Source organism: Kogia breviceps, chromosome 4 (assembly GCF_026419965.1).
Source record: "Kogia breviceps isolate mKogBre1 chromosome 4, mKogBre1 haplotype 1, whole genome shotgun sequence".
Classification (NCBI taxonomy): domain Eukaryota; kingdom Metazoa; phylum Chordata; class Mammalia; order Artiodactyla; family Physeteridae; genus Kogia; species Kogia breviceps.
Window position 1 is genome coordinate 169369218 of NC_081313.1, and position 21984 is coordinate 169391201.

Here is a 21984-nt window from a genome sequence, read left to right on the forward strand (position 1 = left end):
CTTTCTCCCTGGCGCCGTTGCGGGGGTCAACGGTCGCGTCTGGCCCAGGAGTCCGGCCGAGAGCGATGGCGGCCTCTGCGGAAGGACTTCGTGGGAGGAGGTTGGCGGCGTTGGCTGGGCGGTGGCCGGGCTTAATGCCCGGGCTCGGGAGAGGAACAGGGAAACGGGACGCGCTCCGGGGCTGGGCAGGTCGGGCGGAGGGAGAGCGGCCTAGCGCCTCATTTTTCCCGTCTGGGGCCCACTAGCGAGCGTGGTACGATGTGGGTCGCTCCAGGCCTGGGGGAAGAGCTCGACGGTCTGAGGGGCGACTGTGTTTTCAAATTTTGGTTTATTTATTTTTAACAACTTTATTGGTAATTCATTTACATGCCATACAATTCACCCCTTCTAAGCGTACAATTCCCGTTAATTTTAGTAAATTTACCAAGTGGTGCAAACATCACTACAATCCAGCTTTAAAACTTGGCAGTCACCCCAAGTGTACCTCTCCTGCCCTTTTGCAGTCTATCTCCGCTACCACTCCCAGCCCCAGGCAACGAACGACTGATGGGCTTTCTGAGTCTATAGATTTACCTTTTCTGGACAATCCTTATAACTGGAATTATACAGCGTGTGGGTTTTTGCATCATCTGGTATTTTCCCTTAGTATGGTGTGTTTGACGTATATGCGTGTTGTGTGTGTCATTATTTGTTCTTTTTTTTATTACTGAATAGTATCTCATTTATGGATGGAGCTCAGTTCTCATCCATTCACTAGTTAATGGATATTTGGGTTGTCTCCGCTTTTTGTCTGTTATGAATAAGAATTATTATGAACATTTGCATACATTTCAGTTATCTTGGGCTTCATGGGAGTGGAATTGCTGGATCATATGGTAACGATGTTTAACTTTTTGAGAACTACCAGACCGTTTTCCAGGTTGTCAGATGCGTCATTTTATAGTCTCCTTCAAAAGGGTATGAAGGTTCCAATTTCTTCACACCCTCCACCAACCATTTGTTATTTTCTGTAGTTTTGATTATAGCCACCCTCTTAGGTATGAAGTGGATCTTATAGTGGTTTTGATTTGAATTTCCCTCATGGCTGATGTTGAACATCTTTTCATATGCTTATTGGCCATTTGTATATTTTTTTTTTGGTGAAATATCGGTTCACATCTTTTACCTATTGGTTTATTTTTAATTATGTGTTTTAAAAATACATCTATTTCTGAAACTAACACAATATTGTAAATCAACTATACTTCAATAAAAGTTTTTTAATTAAAAAATATATATTTTAGTTGTGGTAAAATGTACATAACATGAAATTTACCCTTTTAAATATTATTGATTTATTTTTAAAATTATTTTATCTTATTTTATTTATTTATTTTGGCTGCACCATGCAGCTTGTGAGATCTGTTCCTGGAGCAGGGATTGAACCTGGGCCATGGCAGTGAAAGCCTGGAATCCTAACCACTAGGCCACCAGAGAGAAATCCCTTTTTCTTAAAATTCTTTTTTAAAAAATTATTTATCATATTTAATTTTTTTATTAAAAATTTTTTTTTAAACCTATGGAAACTTTCAGAAGAACTAGATGCCAGAAAACCTGGCCTGGTGGTCAGGCTTTTCCTCTGACCCACAGAGTGCCCTGGGCCTTGCCTATAAAAATACAAAGATAGCTGTTGATGTTGTTCCAGTGCTTTCTACTTCCTCTTCACCATGTCCTTCCAGCTAAAAGTTAGCCTGTTATGCAGGTAGTCCAAATACTGTCATTACTGCTATCTAAATTTTATGGTATGCTTATTCCATGCCCCACACTGAACATAGGAATCCTGTGAGGCTAATAGTTATTATTCCCTTTTTACAGATGAGCAAGCTGAGGCACAGAGTGGTTAAGTGGTTAAGTGGTTGACCAGGGTCACTCACACTAGGAATTCTGTACTGTTTCTGTTGGGTGTGATTTTTGATTCATTGACTCCTGTGGTCAGGCCTGTGCTCTGCACTCTTAGTATGCGGGGTGGTTAAGATGGGGATGAGCAAGCAAGCACACTAGTCAGAGAAACAGACAGTAAAATAATAAAAATAATTCATTCTTGTGCAGAATCTTAGGGGCTGGGTTAAATGCCTTGCATAAAATATTTGAACTCAGCTTTGAAAGGTATATAAGATGTAGGGTTGCCAGGTTTAACAAATCAAAATACTGGACACCCAGTTGAATTTAAGTTTCAGATAAACAACAAATAATTTTTTAGTATAAAAATATTTAGGGCTCCCCTGGTGGTGCAGTGGTTAAGAATCCGCCTGCCAATGCAGGGGACATGGGTTCGAGCACTGGTCCAGGAAGATCCCACATGCCATGGAGCAACTAAGCCCGTGTGCCACAACTACTGGGCCTGCGTTCTGGCGCCTGCAAGCCACAACTACTGAGCCCACGTGCTGCAACTACTGAAGCCCGTGTACCTAGAGCCCGTCCTCTGCAACAAGAGAAGCCACCACAATGAGAAGCCCGTGCACCGGAACAAAGAGTAGCCCCCACTCGCTGCAACTAGAGAAAGCTGCACACAGCAACGAAGAACCAAAGCAGCCAAAAATAAATAAATTTAAAAAAAATTGGAACATTACCTTTTAGGATAAAAATATTTGGGTCATACTTATATTTTTAAAATTATTTGCTATTTATTTGAAATTCAAATAACTGGGTGTCCTGTATTTAGTCTGACAATCCCAATAAGGTTGTTTTCCAAGTGGACAGAGTGGGGAAAAAAAAAAAAGGCTTTTTGGGGTCTCACAGTAAATTTTTTAAAATAAAAGTAACAAATGGCCTTGCTAAAACATTCAAACAGTATGGAGCTGAGGCATGGTTCTGCATCTTTTCTGCCTCACAGATCATTATGCTGGGGACATTATTATGCACACAGATCTCCCCCATTCCTTTAAACAGCTGCATAGTATTCCATTGTCTGCCTGTGGTCATCTGGACTTCATTGAGCCTGTATGGATGGGATCAGGATTCTGATGAGTACAAACAGTGCTGCCAAAACATCCCTTGAACATACATCTCTATGGGCATTGTAGGTAAATTCCCAGACGTGGAATTGTGGTGTAAAAGGTCTGTGCATTTCACATTTTCATTGCTGTTGCCAAGTTCCTCACTAAAGGGCCTGCAGCAAACACACACCCTTGCCACATTTTTCCATTTTTTTAAGTCTTTAAAATCTTTTGAAACCTTGGTAAATCTTGGAGTGAATTGTTCATATTCCTTCAAGGGCACATGGGAACTCTGAGAAAATGATGAAAACTCTGACCCTTTTCCCCAGAAAACTGTACACCAGCACACACATAGAACACATGGCCGACCTTTGGTGGGAGAGTCTGTGTCTGTCCATAGCCCCCATCCCTGCTCCCAGGGCAGTAGGTCTCACACTCTAAGTAAAATAAGATCTCTGGGGAGCTCATTAAATATACAGATTGTGTTTCAACAGCTCTTTTTGAGGGAACTGAGGACACTTGGATAAAGGAGGAGACCAGACTTGGGGTGCAACTGGGTAATAGGACTCACTTGGAGTAGAGGTGGGGGTAACTGGAGAGGCAGTGAAGCACTGTAGGGGCGAGTGGGACCCTTGGAATTGGCCTGAGCTTTGAATTTGGTTCTGTTACTCGCTGGCCAGGTGACCTAACCTGTGGAGGCCTTCATTTCCTTCCTCTTCTCTATGAAAGAGGCACGACAACAACCAACTCTCAGTGTCGAGTGAGGATTAAATGAGATACTGTAGCTCTGAGCAGAGTGCCAGGCATACTGCTGGGCCTGAGAAGCACTGGCTCTCATCTTTAATATGTAACATGTCTCACTTAAGACCTGGCCTTGAACAGCATAGTTCAATGATAACGTACCAGGTGTCTTATTTTCGTTGTCATCATTGGGCTTGAAGGGGAGGCTCTGGCCAGATGGCAAAGGGGGATGTGGCCTCTCCCAGGTGGTGGGAAGCGTTGAGAGATTTGAATGTGCAGTCTGAACATCAGGTATTCTTACTGTAAGTTTTCTTTCTTCACTCCCTAGAATGGCTTCAATAAGAAAAACCAGCCGTCCCATGTGTGATATCTTTGGCGACTTCAGTGACATTTCCTTAGAAGATTCAAAGATGGAAGAAATCCAGAACTTGGAAATCAGTAGAAGTCTTACCAAAATAGCACCCGGTCCAAGCAGATTTCTAAAAAGAAACCAGACTATGGATGGAAAACACTTATTCCCGAAAGAGAATGCTTTCCTAGGGAGTGGGCCCTGGCTCTCTTCAGGTAGAGCTTCGACCACTGCCTCGAAGGTCAGGGCCAATGCTGCGCTCACAAAGCTGGCCCAGATAGAAACCAAGATCAGGAACCGGCAGGTGCAGATGGATTTGTCTGACGTGGAATCTGACCTGAAGACCTCTGAGGACTGGCTTTCTAGCAGAGCAGACGAAAATCCCCCCAGAAGGATGGTTGACCTTTCTTCACAGAACACATACAAAACCTCCCAGAAACAGGCCCTTGAAATTCCTGTCCCTGAGAGTGACATGCCGAGTGGGAAGGTCAGTAGGTTTCTAAAGAAGAGAGAAGCACCTGTGGAAAAGATATCCCCTGAAGCACATGTTGGGAAAGAGAGGAATTTTCAAACACCCAAAGAGAAAAAACCTCCTAGAAGACTGGATCCTCCAGACAGTGATGAAGAGGAAATGAAAGAGTTGCTGGGAAGCTTGATGGACTCTTCTAGCAAAAAAGAAGCATCCACAAATCAGGGTTTCACCAGCACCAAAGTCAGTGAGAAAGGACAAACAAAACTAGTCTCGGTAAGGTTTGCATGTATTTATTTTGTACTTGTATGTACTTTGCATTTGTACCTTTCTGTCATAGCACTTGAGACTTCTGAAGAGAGCCATCACCCGTAAAGACTTCAGAAAGTGTTTGATGAGGAGAGATTGGGTTTCAGCCAATCACGGGTACCCATTGCTGGTCTGCTCTGTAAGGGACAGGATTTGGGACACGTCAGGCAGTTTTGCACTATGTGGAGCCTCGTAACTGTATACACCCCAGGACAGCACTTTGTATGACTGATCCAACACCAGCTGTGATCACTGCCATTGGTGATCCATGCCTGCTTGTTGGTTGTACCACACAGGAATCACTAACTTGGGAAGGCTGCATTTCCATTTTCCAACTGTTCAATGCCAGTGCATTGAGTACATTCACGATGTTGTGTAACCACCACCTCTGTCTAGTTCCAAAACATTTTCATCATGCCAAAAGGAGACCCTTACCCAGTAATCCCTCCCTGTTTCCCCCTCCCCCAGACCCTAACAACCACTAATCTGCTTTCTGTCTCTGTGGGTTTGCCTGTTCTAGATATCTCGTGTAATGGAATCATATAACCTGTGGCTTTTTGTGTCTGGTTTCTTTCCCTTAGCATGATGTTTATGAGGTTCACTCACATTGTAGCATGTGTCAGTGCTTCATTCCTTTCTATGGCTGAGTAATATTCCATTCTGTGGATGGACCACATTTTATTTATCCATTTGTCCATTGATGGACATTTGGGTTGTTTCTGCCTTTTGGCAATTGTGAATAGTGTACAAGTATCTATTTGAGTCCCTGTTTTCAATTCTTTGGGTTTATACCTAGGAGTCGAACTCTTGGGTCTTGTAGTAATTCTGTGTGTAACTTATTGAGGAACAGAGAAACTGTTTCCCACAGTGACTGCACCGTTTTACATTCCCACCAGCAGTGTATGAGGGTTCCAATTTCTCCACTTCCTCACCAACACGTGTTATTTTTTGTTATTTTTTGTTTTTGGTTATAGCCATCCTAGTTGGTGTGAAGTGATAGGAAGGCTGCATTTTAAGGGGAAAAAAATCTGCATATTGATTTTGACTCTGTTGAAGATCCATGTTCTCAGGGGCCTTAGTTTAGAAAATGTGTAATTAACAACATGTATTTGAAAGCAAAGTGATATTTCTGATTATTTGTGGAGTATTTCTAATCCCAGTATTATCTTGTCTAAATGTTGTACCTTGACTTCCAGAGATGAGGGGAAAGGAGAGAAAGGGGCAGAGAGGGATAATGATTTGATCACCAAGGACTCATGCTCTCCACCAGCCGCGATGTCCAATGATAAGGACTTATGTAGCATATGTTTGGTAATTTCCCTTCTTTTGTTTCCACCAAAGTAGGATCAGATCCCAAATCAACTGAGAGTCCTTTCGCTGCCCAGGAAGGATCTTTCCAGCTCAAAGCCATTTCCGACATCACGTCTGCCAACCTCACGGTCAGCAGATGGGACCCTTCGCAGTGCTGGCTCGAGAACTTGCTCCCCACAGATTCCCATTTCAGAGGACACAGCCTCCCACACGGCGTTGCTTTCCATCCCCAGCGCCTTTCCGAAGTCCGTGCCCTCTACAATGGGGGATGGCAAGCTTTCATCCTCCCCGAGAAGGAGTGGGGCTGGGCCTCAGGATGAGTCTCCCTCAGAAGCCACCGATGAAAGTCTAAACGGTAACCCTCGTCTCTGCTCAGAGTTGTCACCCCGGGGCAGGAAGGGCGAGGCTGCCTCTAGGGTCCCTGGCCTGGTGGTCACAGGGTATTGCCATGAGGGGTGCGAGTCACACCCTTGGCTTCCTGACCTTCTTTCCTAGTTGAGGGGCTATGTCAGATATTTTTGTTCTGTCTTTAAAGCCTTCTAGTAACCCTACCCAATGACAGAGCAAAAACAGAAATCCTTCTAGAGCCTCGTGCAAGAGGATGGCAATGCAGTTTTCCTTGTTGTAAAAGAGAAATTTGCTTCCTTTTTAAATTCAGAAAAAGAAACCAGTCTCTAACCAGTCACAACCTTTTCTTTTTATAAATTTATTTATTTATTTTTGGCTGCGTTGGGTCTTCGTTGCTGCACACAGGCTTTCTCTAGTTGCGGCAAGCAGGGGCTACTCTTCATTGTGGTGCGCGGGCTTCTCATTGTGGTGGCTTCCCTTGTTGCACAGCACAGACTCTAGGCACGCGGGCTTCAGTAGCTGTGGCTCGTGGGCTCTAGAGCGCAGGTTCAGTAGTTGTGGTGCACGAGCTTAGTTGCTCCGCGGCATGTGGGATCTTCCCAGACCAGGGCTGGGACTCGTGTCCCCTGCATTGGCAGGCGGATTCCTAACCACTGCACCACCAGGGAAATCCCTCATAAACATTTTTATTATTTCACCATCATTCAACATGATTTGTATTTTAATACTGTATGTACTTAAGAAAGAGCAGGAAGAAAAAAGATGTGCAGCCAACATTGATTTCTCCTGTCTGGGGTGCCTGATCATCAAATCCAAGTTAAATAACTGTGTCTCGAGTGCCTGCTGTGTGCCAGCACGTGCCAGGCATCGTGGTGTCAGGAACAGTATGACAAGCCAACTCGCCCCCGCCCCCAAGTGCCAGGGTGATCCGTAGCCTGTGAATCAGTTGTAGGGGAGGAAAAATAGCTTTTTCCTTGTGTCCTTCTGGGTTCTTGGCTGGGGCTCTGTGACAAAAGACGGTTAACAGGAGAAGAGCATTCAGATATTAAATAAATATTTAATGTACATTTTATGTGACACAGGAGCCTTCATAAGGAAATGGAAACCTGAAGAAATGGTCGCGCCTTCTGCTAGGTTTGATGGGGAGTAGAATAGTTGTGGGAGAATGTGACAGACGGAAGGATATGAGCCAAGGGTAGTAGATGAGGGGAGATGTAGTTGGGGTTGCTCAGTGTCCCCCCATCTTGGACATACGGATGCTCCTTTCCTCCAGGTAGAGGGAAGGCACATCTTCTTACCTGAGGGTCTTATGACCTGATTCAGGGGAGAAGGTCGGGGAGTCCTTGCAGCCCCTGCTGTGTCTCAGATTCCTGCAGGTCAAAATATTCAAGATGCCAAGGTACCACCACATAGGGGGCAGGGAGGAGAAGCACGGCCAACAAGAGTCCCTGCCACGTGCCCATGTGAGGGTTGGAGAAGGCAGTGAAACGGGCTCACAGATGTGAGGAAATCCCTTTGAGCCCCCTCAGGGGCCACCATTGGCCAGATGCCATTTGGCACCTCACTGATACGGTCTCGGATCTTTGGGCCCAAGGGGCTGGCGAGGGTGCCCACGCCAGCCTGGCAGACGTGGGTGACAAGGTGGGTGTAGCTGGCGGGGCAGGCGCCAGACCCAGGTTCTTGCCCTCCTGGGCTGCCCATCCAGGCTGCCCCTCAGCTCTCGCTGCTGGCCTGGAGGGCCCCCTCGGTGTCCAGGCCCCCCCTTCCCTCATTCTGATGCAGCCTCAAGAGAGGCACCTAGCAGGGAGTGGTGAGTACAAGTCTGAGTTTGGGGTCCAGCATACCTGGAGTGGACATCCTTGCTCCGCCTCTTTCTGGCCATGCAGTCTCAGGCTCTCTGTGCCGTGGTCTCCTCATCTGTAATGTGGGGCAGAGCTGTGTCAGTGAGCTGGTGCCTGTGGAGTGCCTCAGTGGGGCCTCCTGCTCAGTAAGCGTGTGCGTGTCCGGGTTGGCTGATGTGACAATAACGTCATTCCTCAGCCAGTGACAACACTGTTCTGGAGAGCTCGTCCACAGTCTCCTGCAGTGCCTTGGCCCGAGCGGGCTGGGATGGCTTAGTTCAGAGGCTTTGTCCGTGAACGTATCTCTGGACTTACGTGTCACGTGCATCGTGGTAACTGGCAGTGTTAGAGGAGCTCGGAGGCAGGGGTGAGACCCTCACGCTAGAGTGACGAGCTGGGCTTTGATCTGGGTCTTATGCCGCCAGGCAGCCTGGTGTTCAGGGCTGCACTCAGCTGACCTTTCCAAAGAGAGTAGACGGCTCAGTCTTCCATCTCCTGCTCATCCCCAGCGCTGTGCCACCTGCGGGAGGGCCTTGCTCCCGTCTGCTCCTGCTAACTGTCCCCTGCCTGTTCCTAGAATTGGGGTTCTCATCCTGCCTCCTCCGGGAGACTCATCCCTCCAACCTAGCATGTGCCCTCCGTGGAAGCCTCTAGACACCCTAGGCTCCCCTAGGAAATGTGTTCAACTCAGCCATGATTGGATCATGTACCTGCTTGAGTTTGAGGCCCCACAGGGTGGACCCCCCCGCCCTCCCCACCCCCAATTGTGTGTGTGTGTGCATGCACGCGTGCACACACACACACACGCACACACATAGCCTCTGTGCCTCGGGCCTGAAATGAGCCACGTGATGGGGTCCCTGCGAATACTGGCAGCCTGTCGGCATCCCCCATCCTGGGGAGGAGTGGGCTCACATACTGATGGGGCAGAAACCTGCTGGGACACCTGCACTGCGCAGAGCCTTCCTGCTCCTGAGTAACCTGCACCCAAGGCATTTGGGCTCTGGTGACTGGCCAGCTGGCACAACAGAGTTAAGTGCCCTTAACTTGCTTTAAATGAGAATTTAGGACGAGGTGCCAGTCCCCCAGCGGAGGGCCCTCCTCTCCTACCTCAAGCACACGTGTCATTGGGCGTCCTTCCTTGCATCGTGATCGTCTCCTCTGTCTAGGCCAGGGGCTGAGAGGTCCGTGGTCTGTATTTTGTTTCTTTGTTTTTTTGGCCCCACTGTGCGTCCTGTGGGATCTTAGTTCCTTAGTTCCCCAACCAGGGATTGAACCCAGGCCCTTGGCAGTGAAAACGCAGAGTCCTAACAAGTGGGAATTATCCCATCGTCTGTTTTTGTTTTTTCTTTGCACTGGGTCCCGCAGATTCCATGGCCAGACCTGGCGTCAGCTCCTCCTTCCCCAGCCAAGTCTCCAACCCCCTTGAGGTTATTACTCCCTCCTCGCAGACCTCCAGGGTCTCTGCACACATGTTCATAATACTTGGCTCTTCTTTTATTAAAAAAAATTTTTTTTAATGTTTTATTTATTTATTTTTGGCTGCATTGGGTCTTCATTGCTGCGTGCAGGCTTTCTTCTAGTTGCGACAAGCAGGGGCTACTCTTCGTTGCAGAGCGTGGGCTTCTCATTGGGGTGACTTCTCTTGATGCAGAGCACAGGCTCTAGGGCGCGTGGGGTTCAGTAGTTGTGGCTCGTGGGCTTAGTTGCTTTGTGGCATGTGAGATCTTCCTGGACCAGGGCTCGAACCCATGTCCCCTGCACTGGCAGGTGGATTCTTAACCAATGCACCACCAGGGAAGCCCAGTCATCTGTTTTTATGAATAAAGTTTTTTTTGTTTGTTTTTGGCCACACTGCGTGACATGTGGGATCTCAGTTCCCCGACCAGGGATCGAACCCACATCCCCTGCTTTGGAAGGCCAGAGTCTTAACTGCAGAACCATGGGGGAAGTCCCTATAAATAAAGTTTTATTGGGACACAGCTATACCCATTTGTTTACACATGGTCCGTGGCAGCTTTCGAATCATGAGGGCAGAGCTGAGCAATGGTGACAGAGACAGACTAGCCTGAAAAGCCAAAAATATTTACAACCTAGCCCTTGAGAGAAAAAGCACTTGGGTCCCTGGGCTCGCTTTCTAAGGACAGGGACTGCATGCCTTCCACTCTTCCTGTCCCTAGCACTTAGCCCGGTGCCTACAACAGGATGGTAAATGCGTGTGGAGTAAATATTGGCATGTTACATTTTTGATTACAGATTTGAGAATTAACATTTTATCCCTTGATGATCTGGCTCCAGCTGTCAGTGAGAAATCAGACTGGGAACAGAAAGTAAGTACAAAAACTGATTTTTTGTTTTAGGTCTTTGGGTAGAACAGCTTGCAACTGTTATGTGTCATTTAGGTCAGTGGTTCTCACCTGGGGGCGATTGCTCCCCTAGGGGACACTTGGCGATGTCTGGCAGTACTGTGGTCATGACTGGGGTGCAGGGTGCTACTGGCATTCAGTGGGTAGCGGTCAGGGATGTCCTGTGCCAGTGTGCCACAATGCATAGGATGGCCCCCTCTGTAAAGAATGTTCGTGTCTCAAATGTCAGCGTGCCATGGGTAGAGACCCTGATTTAGGTAATAACAGGATAGAGCTACTTAACATATCAGAAGATTAAAGCAGATCCCACTTCAACTTCCCCACAACAGTACCTGTACTAACCTGTACTTGTTGCATTGCCCTGTGGTGATTCTTTCCATATAGTAACCACCTCGTTATCAACGCATGTTTTGATAATACATAATAATGACACTTTAACAGATTTCACCCCCGTGCCAGCTATACATGCTCACAACATCAGTGCTAAGTGCAGCAGCCTCGTGCTGAAGGGTTTCAAGAGTTCTGCTCATGGAAACACAAGAGAAGGAAAAGACCTACAAAAACAAACCCAAAACAATTAAGAAAATGGTAATAGGAACATACATATCAAAATTACCTTAAATGTAAATGGATTAAATGCTCCAACCAAAAGACGTAGACTGGCTGAGGATACCAAAACAAGACCCATATATATGCTGTCTACAAGAGACCAATTCAGACCTAGGGACACATAGACTGAAAGTGAGGGGATGGAAAAAGATATTCCATGCAACTGGAAATCAAAAGAAAGTTGGAGTAGCAATTCTCATATCAGATAAAATTGACTTTAAAATAAAGACTGGGGCTTCCCTGGTGGCGCAGTGGTTGAGAGTCCGCCTGCCAATGCAGGGGACGCGGGTTCGTGCCCCGGTCCGGGAAGATCCCACGTGCCGCGGAGCGGCTGGGCCCGTGAGCCATGGCCGCTGAGCCTGTGCGTCCGGAACCTGTGCTCCGCAACGGGAGAGGCCACGACAGTGAGAGGCCTGCGTACCACAAAAATAAATAAATAAATAAATAAATAAATAGAATAAAATAAAGACTGTTAGAAGAGACAAAGAAGGACACTACATAATGATGAAGGCATCAATCCAAGAAGATATAACAATGGTAAATATTTATGCACCCAACATAGGAGCACCTCAGTACATAAGGCAAATACTAACAGCCATAAAAAGGAAAATCGACAGTAACACAATCATAGTAGGGGACTTTAACACCCCACTTTCACCAATGGACAGATCATCCAAAATGAAAATAAATAAGGAAACACAAGCTTTAAATGACACATGGACTTAACTGATATTTATAGGACATTCCATCCAAAAACAACAGAATACACTTTCTTCTCAAGTGCTCATGGAACATTCTCCAGGATACACCATATCTTGGATCACAAATCAAGCCTTGGTAAATTTAAGAAAATTGCAATCATGTCAAGTATCTTTTCCGACCACAATGCTATGAGACTAGATATCAATTACAAGAAAAAAACTGTAAAAAATACAAACACATGGAGGCTAAACAATATGCTACTAAATAACCAATAGATCACTGAAGAAATCAAAGAGGAAATCAAAAAATACCTAGAAACAAATGACACGATGACGCAAAACATATGGGATGCAGAAAGAGCAGTTCTAAGAGGGAAGTTTATAGCAATACAATCCTACCACAGGAAACAAGAAACAACTCAAATAAACAACCTAACCTTACACCTAAAGCAATTAGAGAAAGAAGAACAAAAAAACCCCCAAAGTTAGCAGAAGGAAAGAAATCATAAAGATCGGATCAGAAATAAATGAAAAAGAAATGAAGGAAACGATAGCAAAGATCAATGAAATTAAATTAAAAGCTGGTTCTTTGAGAAGATAAAATTGATAAACCATTAGCCAGACTGATCAAGAAAAAAAAAGGGAGAAGACTCAAATCAACAGAATTAAAAATGAAAAAGGAGAAGTACCATCTGACACTGCAGAAATACAAAGGATCATGAGAGATTACTACAAGCAACTATATGCCAGTAAAATGGACAACCTGGAAGAAATGGACAAATTCTTAGAAAAGTACCACCTTCCGAGACTGAACCAGGAAGAAATAGAAAATATGAACAGACCAATCACAAGCACTGAAATTGAGACTGTGATTAAAAGTCTTCCAACAAACAAAAGCCCAGGACCAGATGGCTTCACAGGTGAATTCTATCAAACATTTAGAGAAGAGCTGACATCTATCCTTCTCAAACTCTTCCAAAATATAGCAGAGGGAGGAACACTCCCAAACTCATTCTATGAGGCCACCATCACCCTGATACCAAAACCAGACAAAGGTGTCACAAAAAGAAAACTACAGGCTAATATCACTGATGAACATAGATGCAAAAATCCCCAACAAAATACTAGCAAACAGAATCCAACAGCACATTAAAAGGATCATACACCACAATCAAGTGGGGTTTATCCCAGGAATGCAAGCATTCTTCAATATATGCAAATCAATCAATGTGATACACCATATTAACAAACTGAAGGATAAAAACCATATGATAATCTCAGTAGATGCAGAAAAAGCTTTTGACAAAATTCAACACCCATTTATGATAAAAACTCTACAGAAAGTAGGCATAGATGGAACCTACCTCAACATAATATAGGCCATAGATGACAAACCGACAGCCAACATCATTCTCAATGGTGAAAAACTGAAACCATTTCCTCTAAGATCAGGAAGAAGACAAGGTTGCCCACTCTTGCCACTATTATTCAACATAGTCTTGGAAGTTTTAGCCACAGCAATCAGAGAAGAAAAAGAAAAGTAATCCAAATCAGAAAAGAAGAAGTAAAGCTGTCACTGTTTGCAGACTTTACATAGAGAATCCTAAAGATGCTACCAGAAAACTACTAGAGCTAATCAATGAATTTGGTAGAGTAGCAGGATACAAAATTAATGTACAGAAATATCTTGCATTCCTGTACAGTGATGATGAAAAATCCAAAAGAGAAATTAAGGAAACACTCCCATTTACCGTTGCAACAAAAAGAATAAAATACCTAGGACTAAACCTACCTAAGGAGACAAAAGACCTGTATGCAGAAAACTATAAGACACTGATGAAAGAAATTAAAGATGATACAAACAGATGGAGAGATCTACCATGTTCTTGGAGTGGAAGAATCAACATTGTGAGAATGACTATACTACCCAAAGCAATCTACAGATTCAGTGCAATCCCTATCAAACTACCAATGGCATTTTTCACAGAACTAGAACAAAAAATTTCACAACTTATATGGAAACACAAAAGACCTCGAATAGCCAAAGCAATCTTGAGAAAGAAAAACGGAGCTGGAAAATCAGGCTCCCTGACTTCAGACTATACTACAAATCTACAGTCATCAAGACAGTATGGTACTAGCACAAAAACAGAAATATAGATCAATGGAACAGACAGCCCAGAGATAAACACACACACATATGGTCACCTTATCTTTGATAAAGGAGGCAAGAATATACCATGGAGAAAAGACAGCCTCTTCAATAAGTGGTGCTGGGAAAACTGGACAGCTATACATAAAAGAATGAAATTAGAACACTTCTTAACACCATACACAAAAATAAATTCACAATGGATTAAAGACCTAAATATAAGGCCAGACACTATAAAACTCTTAGAGGAAAACATATGCAGAACACCCTATGACATAAATCACAGAAGATCCAAATGGTACCTAATGAAACTTAAAGACTTTTGCACAGCATAGGGAACCATAAACAAGACAAAAAGAAAACCCTTAGAATGGGAGAAAGTATTTGCAAACGAAGCAACTGACAAAGGATTAATCTCCAAAATATAGGGCTTCCTTGGTGGCGCAGTGGTTGAGAGTCCGCCTGCCGATGCAGGGTACACGGGTTCGTGCCCTGGTCTGGGAAGATCCCACATGCTGCGGAGCGGCTAGGCCCGTGAGCCATGGCCGCTGAGCCTGTGTGTCCGGAGCCTGTGCTCCACAATGGGAGAGGCCACAACAGTGAGAGGCCCGCGTACCACAAAAAAAAAAAAAAAAAAAAAAAATATATATATATATATATATATATGTATATATATACAAGCAGCTCATGCAGCTCAATATAAAAAAAAACAAGCAACTGAATCCAAAAATGGGCAGAAGACCTAAATAGACATTTCTCCAGAGAAGATATACAGATTGCCAACAAACACCTGAAAGGATGCTCAACATCACTAATCATTAGAGAAATTCAAATCAAAACTACAATGAGGTATCACCTCACACTGGTCAGAATGGCCATCATCAAAAAATCTAGAAACAATCAATGCTGGAGAGGGTGTGGAGAAAAGGGAACCCTCTTGCACTGTTGGTGGGAATGTAAATTGATACAGCCACTGTGGAGAACAGTATGGAGGTTCCTTAAAGAACTACAAATAAAACTACCATATGACCCAGCAATCTACTACTGGGCATATACCCTGAGAAACACATAATTCAAAAGGAGTCAGGTACACAATGTTCATTGCAGCAGTATTTACAATAGCCAGGACATGGAAGCAACATAAGCGTCCATTGACAGATGAATGGATAAAGAAGATATGGCACATATGTACAATGGAATATTACTCAGCCATAAAAAGAAATGATATTGAGTTATTTGTAATGAGTTGGATGGACCTAGAGGCTGTCATACAGAGTGAAGTAAGTCAGAAAGAGAAAAACAAATACCATGTGCTAACACATACATATGGAATCTAAAAAAAAAAAGGTTCTGATGAACCTAGGGGAAGGACAGGAATAAAGACACAGATGTAGAGAATGGACTTGAGGACACAGGGAGGGGGAAGGGTCAGCTGAGAGTAGCTTTGACGTATACACTACCAAATGTAAAATAGATTTTACATTTATCCCTAGTGGGAAGCAGCCGCATAGCACAGGGAGATCAGCTCAGTGCTTTGTGTCTACCTAGAAGGGTGGAACAGGGAGTGTAGGAGGGAGACTCAAGAGGGAGGAGATATGGTGATATATGTATATGTATAGCTGATTCACTTTGTTATACAGCAGAAACTAACACAACATTGTAAAGCAATTATACTCCAATAAAGATGTTTTAAAAAAAAAGTGTTCTGCTCATGATACTCAGCCTGCCTAAATCTAGGAAGGACAGCGTGGACCCTCAGCTGCTGGGCCCTTGGGGTGCCTTCATTCTAATGCAGTGGTATTCCGAGCTTGTTGCTCATTCGAAAACACTTTCCAGTGACCTCTGCCATCCTTTGTTTTAGAAAGAAGGTCAGAGGGAAAAGGCATCCAGCAAAAGCCCCTGGGCTGGGGCCCCCTTCTCTGGAAGTGAGATTTCTGAGTGCCTGAGCCAGCGGTCCGTCTCGTCCCCTGGACCCAAGGGCACTTCTAGCCTGGGGTCAAAGTCTCAGGAACCTACAGCCAGCACAGTGAGCTTGGCTTATTCGGAAGATTTTGAAAAATCCCCCAGTCCAACAGCATCTGAGTCGATGCCCCATTCTGAGGAGTCTCCTGACAGGACGCTGGCAACTCGGTCTGAATTTTCTGCAAGCCTGAAGACAGACCTTCCTCCACCAACTCCCAAGTCTCGAAAAAAGTGGGCCAGGGGTGTTACAAGAGTCATGGTGAAGGAGATGGCTGTGCAGACCCTCGATCCCGCCTTCACCTGCCAGTGGGCTAAGGGTAAGCATGTTGGTTGGAGGAGGGAGGGGCGGGCCAGAGGCAGCGACAGGCAGGAACCCTGGGGCCAGGAGGTCTGGGTTGCCATCATTAGTCAGCTGGGGGGACCTCAGCACCCTGTTTCCTCTCCCACAGAAGAGGGGGGCTCCTTGGGTACTCCCCATTGTCTTCCAAGCTCTAAAACACTGAAAGGTTTCAAACCAAAGACTAAGGCGGTGGTTCTCAGCTGGGGTGATCCTGGCCCCAGGGGACAGACATCGGCAAGGTCCTGGCGACGGGAAGTCTGTGGGTGGAGGCCAAGGGTGCTGTTCAACATCCTGCAGTGGCCAGGACAGCCTGGCCAGAGAGTGACCCCGCCCCGAATGTTAGTGGTACCCAGGGTGACAGGAACCGCCTTCCAGGACAGCATGTCCTCAGGCACTTTGTGGGGCCCCAGCATGGGGGCTCCAAGGGCTACTGTGTCGCCCATCTGGCTGGTTGTCTAAACTCCCTGTGTTTGTCGGTGGATTCTTTTCTGGGGTGCAGCAGGCACTGCTCATTGTTTCTCTTGTCCCCAGCATTGGTCTTGGCCCTTCCGGATGGAAAGGTCGCTTTCTTTTAGTGAGTCTCCTGCTCCCTTTTCTTGTCTAGACAACACCCACAATACGGACAGAGCTTGTTTCCAGACTGCGCTGGGGTGCGGTTCTCCCTTTGTTCATTTGGATTTGGGGGGCTTAGTCATACATCCGCCGGGACCTCACACCTGGCTGGGGGCGTGACTGTTCTGTTTCTCAGGGAGGAAGGTCAGTCAGACGAGCCAACTCAGATCACTAGAAGGTGTTCAAGGGGATTTTAAACCCTGGTTCTGTGACTCAGAAACCTCTGTATCCCTCTCCAGGTCCTCCTGCTGCCTTTCTGACAGCCTAGCCTGTGGGCAGCAAGTGCCCATTTTTGTTTTTTTTTTTGCAATTTAAAGAGATGGACATGGGGTTGGGGGAAGGGTAAGCTGGGACGAAGTGAGAGAGTGGCATGGACATATATACACTAGCAAACGTAAAATAGATAGCTAGTGGGAAGCAGCCGAATAGCACAGGGAGATCAGCTCGGTGGTTTGTGTCCATCTAGAGGGGTGGGAGGGAGACACACGAGGGAGGGGATATGGGGATATATGTATATGTGTAGCTGATTCACTTTGTTATACAGCAGAAACTAACACACCATTGTGAAGCAATTATACTCCAATAAAGATGTTTAAAAAAAAAGAAGTGAAAAATAAAAAATAAATAAAGAGATGCTTTCATAAAACATTGGTGGTGCTGATTTCCTAGACGTGGCCTGACTTTGAAAGGAGGGAGAAAAAAGGCAGCGTAAATCAACTGGCCAGTTAGAATCCAGGGAACATTCCGAAGCCCTCAAATAGCTGTAGAAGGAGGGGCAGAGCCAGGGGAGGGCATGATGCCACAGTTGTCAGCCGCGCTGAGCTGTGGTGACCACTTCAGCCAGCACACCTGACTTGTATATTGAACAGGGAGAACCTACCAGAAAGATGGAGGCAGGTTTGGGAAAATTTTAAAAGGGGGAATGGTTAAAAAAGCAAGGAGGGTAGCCATCACATTCAGAAAGAGAAAAGGACAGATTCATGTAGCTTATTTCAGCCTCATAGCTGTTGATGAGAAAGTCATTACTCTGAATCCTGCCCACTCACCTCTCCCCCTTTGTCAGCAGCCGGTGTAGCGGCCATTGGACCAGCCCTGGGAGGTGCCTATGTGGACCCCTCGCCCATCGCCAGCCACGTCACCAGTGCGGACGCCATAGAAGGTAACAGCCCAGCTCGCCTTGTGGGTCCCTTAGGTCGAGGACACTGATGTTGGACAGAACAGGAAGGCTACCAGGAACATACCTATGAGCCTTCTACTCCAACAGGGCCGTCTTTATTTTGTGTGTTCCTCTCAGAGCCTTTCTGTCCAGAATCCATAGGTGTTTTCCTCTGGAAGACACTCAGCCAGTACTGAGCGGCCCAGTCCTGTGGACACGACACTTGCCCCCTTGCTGAGTGTGGGAGAGTCGTGGGGCCCTGGGGAGGCCCAGCCCGGCCTCGGACAAGAGGAAGACGCCCAGCAGCCACCTTGGGAAACCCAGTCTGTGTCAGGTCCTGCAGGGCTGCTGATGACTTGCATGACACAAGCAAGGATCCGTCTAGAACCTGCTTTTTTTCTCTCATTTCCATTTTCTTAACATTTTTAGAAGATGAAGATATTAAAATATATTGGTTGCAATAAGTGAAATATTTATATCCTTAAAAAATACCTCCTGTTTTTAAACACAATATTAACCTCAATGATTTTTCCATGTTACAGTATAGTCTTCGTAATGATCATTTTTAATAGTTGCAGTTATTTTTTTTTAATTTTAAAATTTTTTATTTTTTAATTTTTATTTTATTTTTTGGCTGCAGTGGGTCTTCGTTGCTGAGCGGGGGCTCCTCTTCATCGCGGTGCATGGGCTTCTCATTGCGGTGGCTTCTCTTGTTGCGGAGCACGGGCTCTAGGCATGCAGGCTTTAGTAGTTGTGGCATGTGGGCTCAGTAGTTGTGGCTCGCGGGCTTAGTTGCTCAGCGGCATGTGGGATCTTCCCGGACCAGGGCTCGAACCCGTGTCCCCTGCATTGGCAGGCGGATTCTTAACCACTGAGCCACCAGGGAAGCCCCGGTTGCAGTTATTTTTAATTGTACTTTTATTTCGTTAATTATTATATTTTAATTGCATTTTAAATTATTTTAATTATGTGTTTAAAACTTCATAGTGTATAAGTTACCCTCTTCCCCATTTTTAAGTGTACAGTTCAGGAGTGTTAGGTTCGCACCGTGCGGTTGCAGTTTGGGGAGCCATGTCACTGGCCTTCTTTCCTTGTGTTGAACGCCGAGGTTGAGGCTTCCGGTTCTGCCTGGGAGCTGAGCTGAGGGTGTGAGATCCACACAAAGTCAGCGAAGAGAGCGGTTTATTTATTACTGAGTAGAGAGAGGCACAGAATAGGCGAGGCCTTTGCTGCTTCCGGAGGTGGCAGCACCTGCAGAGAGCATCCCGACACAGTCCACGGTTGGGGGCTGCAGGGCCCTTGCGGGGAGTGGGACTGGGGGATGGGGCCCCAGGGGCTGCCAACTGACACGGAACCCGGTGCAGCCCTGACAGCGTACAGCCCGGCCGTGTTCGCGCTCAACGATGTGCTGAAGCAGCAGCTGAGCCTGACACAGCAGTTCATCGAGGCCAGCCGGCACCTGCATGCATCCCTCCTGTGCTCCCTGGACCGGGACTCATTCCATTACCACACCCTGGAGGAAACCAAAGAGGTGACTGTGGCGCAGCTAACCCTTCCCGGGAAAGAGCGGGCAGGCGGCTTCCCACGCTCAGCCCGGGGTGGTGGGGACGCTGGGGGCCCAGCCACCTTCACCTTCAGTCCTCGTGGAAGGAGTCCTGTTCTCTCTTTGGCCATGATGAGGGCTGGTGCGGGGCAGGGGTACTGAGAGCCAGCCGCAGCCCAGGCTCTGTGTGGCCTCGGACCAAAGGTGACCTCCTCGGTGAGGGTCCTGTCCCTCTACCGACCACAGGCAGGGCCTCTCTCCTCAGTCCCAAGGGCTAAGCTCAAGGGATGTCACACTCACCTCTATTTTTTCCTCCAAAATTTATTTTTTTGTCGGATTACAAAACACATTGTATAAAAATTTTGTTGGAGATATGTAGCTTATAAAGTTCTCCATAATTTCAGAGATAACTATTACCAACTTGATATATATTCTTTAGATTTTTCCTATGTAAAATATAAACTGTTATGTAGATGTACAATATTATATCTTACATATTTTATACTATGTATAAAATATATAGAAGAGGTATAGTATTTATATATAACAACATGATATATATATTTCTTTACAGAAGTGGATCATACTATATAAGTTGTTCTGCATGGTGATTTTTATCATTTTATCTACAAATATTTCAGTATATATTTCTTAAAAATAAGGACTTTAAAAAAATAGTCACAATACCAGTATACCAAAACCAAATTAACTTTTTTTTTTGTTTTGCTTGTGGGATCTTAGTTCCCTGACTAGGGATCAAACCCGTGCCCTTGGCAGTGAAAGTGCAGAGTCCCAACCACTGGACAGCCAGGGAATTCCTGCAACATTTTTGTTTTTTGGCTGCGTTGGGTCTTTGTTGCTGCATGTCGGCTTTTCTCTAGTTGCAGCGAGCGAGGGCTACTCTTCATTGTGGTGTGCAGGCTTCTCATTGGGTGGCTTCTCTTGTTGCAGAGCACGGGCTCTAGGCGTGCGGGCTTCAGTAGTTGTGGCTCGCGGGCTCTAGAGCACAGTCTCAGTAGTTGTGGCACACAGGCTTAGTTGCTCCACGGCATGTGGGATCTTCCCGGACCAGGGCTCGAACCCGTGTCCCCTGCATTGGCAGGGGGATTCTTAACCTCTGCACCACCAGGGAAGCCCTAAGTTTTCTTGATATCATTAGATATCCAGTGTTCAGATTTCCACTCATCTCATAAAAGTTGTACCTTTTGTTCCTATTTTTTTCGTCAGTGTCTGAAGTGGTACATCAAGATCGTTGGACATCTTAATCTAGAGCAGTAGTTTTCAGCCCTGAGCAGTGTCAGACCCCCGAGGGCCTGACCACTGGGGTTGTGTTGGCAGCAGGGTGGGCCTAGCAGTAGGTGTTTCTCCCATGGGCCCATTGGGGACCCACTTTGAGAACCACTGCTCTAGAGGTCTTCCCCCCTCCCCCATCTGTTTCCTTGCAGTTTATTGGTTGGAAGAAAACAGGTTGTCCTGGGACTTCCCTGGAGGTCCAGTGGTTAAGACTGTGCTTCCAATGCAGGGGGTGTGCGTTCGATCCCTGGTTGGGGAACAAAGATCCCACATGCCGCATGGTGTGGCCAAAAAAAAGAAAGAAAATAGGTTATCTGATGGTTTCCCACATTCTGGGCTGGGCTGATTGCTCCCCACTGGAGTCCTTTCAACTTGTTCCTCTGTTGGATGTGCATCAGTTGATTGGGTGCAGCCTGAAGTGATCTGACTACGTCACCTGCTTGCCGCCCACGTATGGCTGCCTGCTCTCTGCTCCAGGCCCACACCCTGAGAGTGGCACCTAAGTCCTTCTCCCCAACCTGTGTCCTCTGAGGGCACCCCGGGTAGCCCTGCCCCTCACCACGGTTCCTCTTCCCTTCCAGGCTCAGTCAGGGCTCACCCCTTAGCAGGGTACCTGCCCGGAGGCTGCCTGGGTTCACCTCTCCTCTTCTGTTTCCATTGCCACCTGGCATCCCTTCATTATTTGTTAGCCCCTGGGGACAGGCACCATCTCCAGGACCCAGAGCCTCAGTAGACTGAGGCAGCAGTGGTGATGGCTTCCCTGTGTGTCCTCTGCCCCACAGTACATCAGGCAACACAGGCCCACCCCGCTGACCATGGAGGAGGCCCTGGAGGAGGTGAAGAAGGAGCTGTGAACGCTGGGAGGTGAGATAGACTCATGGGTCTAAAGAGCTGGTCCCGGGCTTCC

The 21984-nt window shown here is 46.3% G+C and overlaps 1 protein-coding gene across 12 annotated transcripts in view; it reads left to right on the top strand.

The window, feature by feature from the left end:
• C4H19orf44 (chromosome 4 C19orf44 homolog) overlaps positions 1-21984 on the top strand; it is a 25509-nt gene continuing 3525 nt past the window's right edge. Inside the window, exons 1-9 of one of the 12 annotated variants that reach the window (XM_067032416.1) lie at positions 26-100; positions 2873-3062; positions 4045-4810; positions 6188-6509; positions 10600-10673; positions 16033-16450; positions 18152-18244; positions 19606-19772; positions 21860-21941. In XM_067032416.1, coding sequence (XP_066888517.1) covers positions 4046-4810; positions 6188-6509; positions 10600-10673; positions 16033-16450; positions 18152-18244; positions 19606-19772; positions 21860-21931 — 1911 coding nt within the window. In that variant the 5' untranslated portion in view covers positions 26-100; positions 2873-3062; position 4045 and the 3' untranslated portion in view covers positions 21932-21941. Of the gene's footprint in view, positions 101-149; positions 190-2872; positions 3063-4044; positions 4811-6187; positions 6510-10599; positions 10674-16032; positions 16451-18148; positions 18245-18379; positions 18701-19605; positions 19773-21859; positions 21942-21984 lie in introns of those variants that run through there. The other 11 variants (XM_067032406.1, XM_067032407.1, XM_067032410.1 and 8 more) reach the window with 11 other exon arrangements.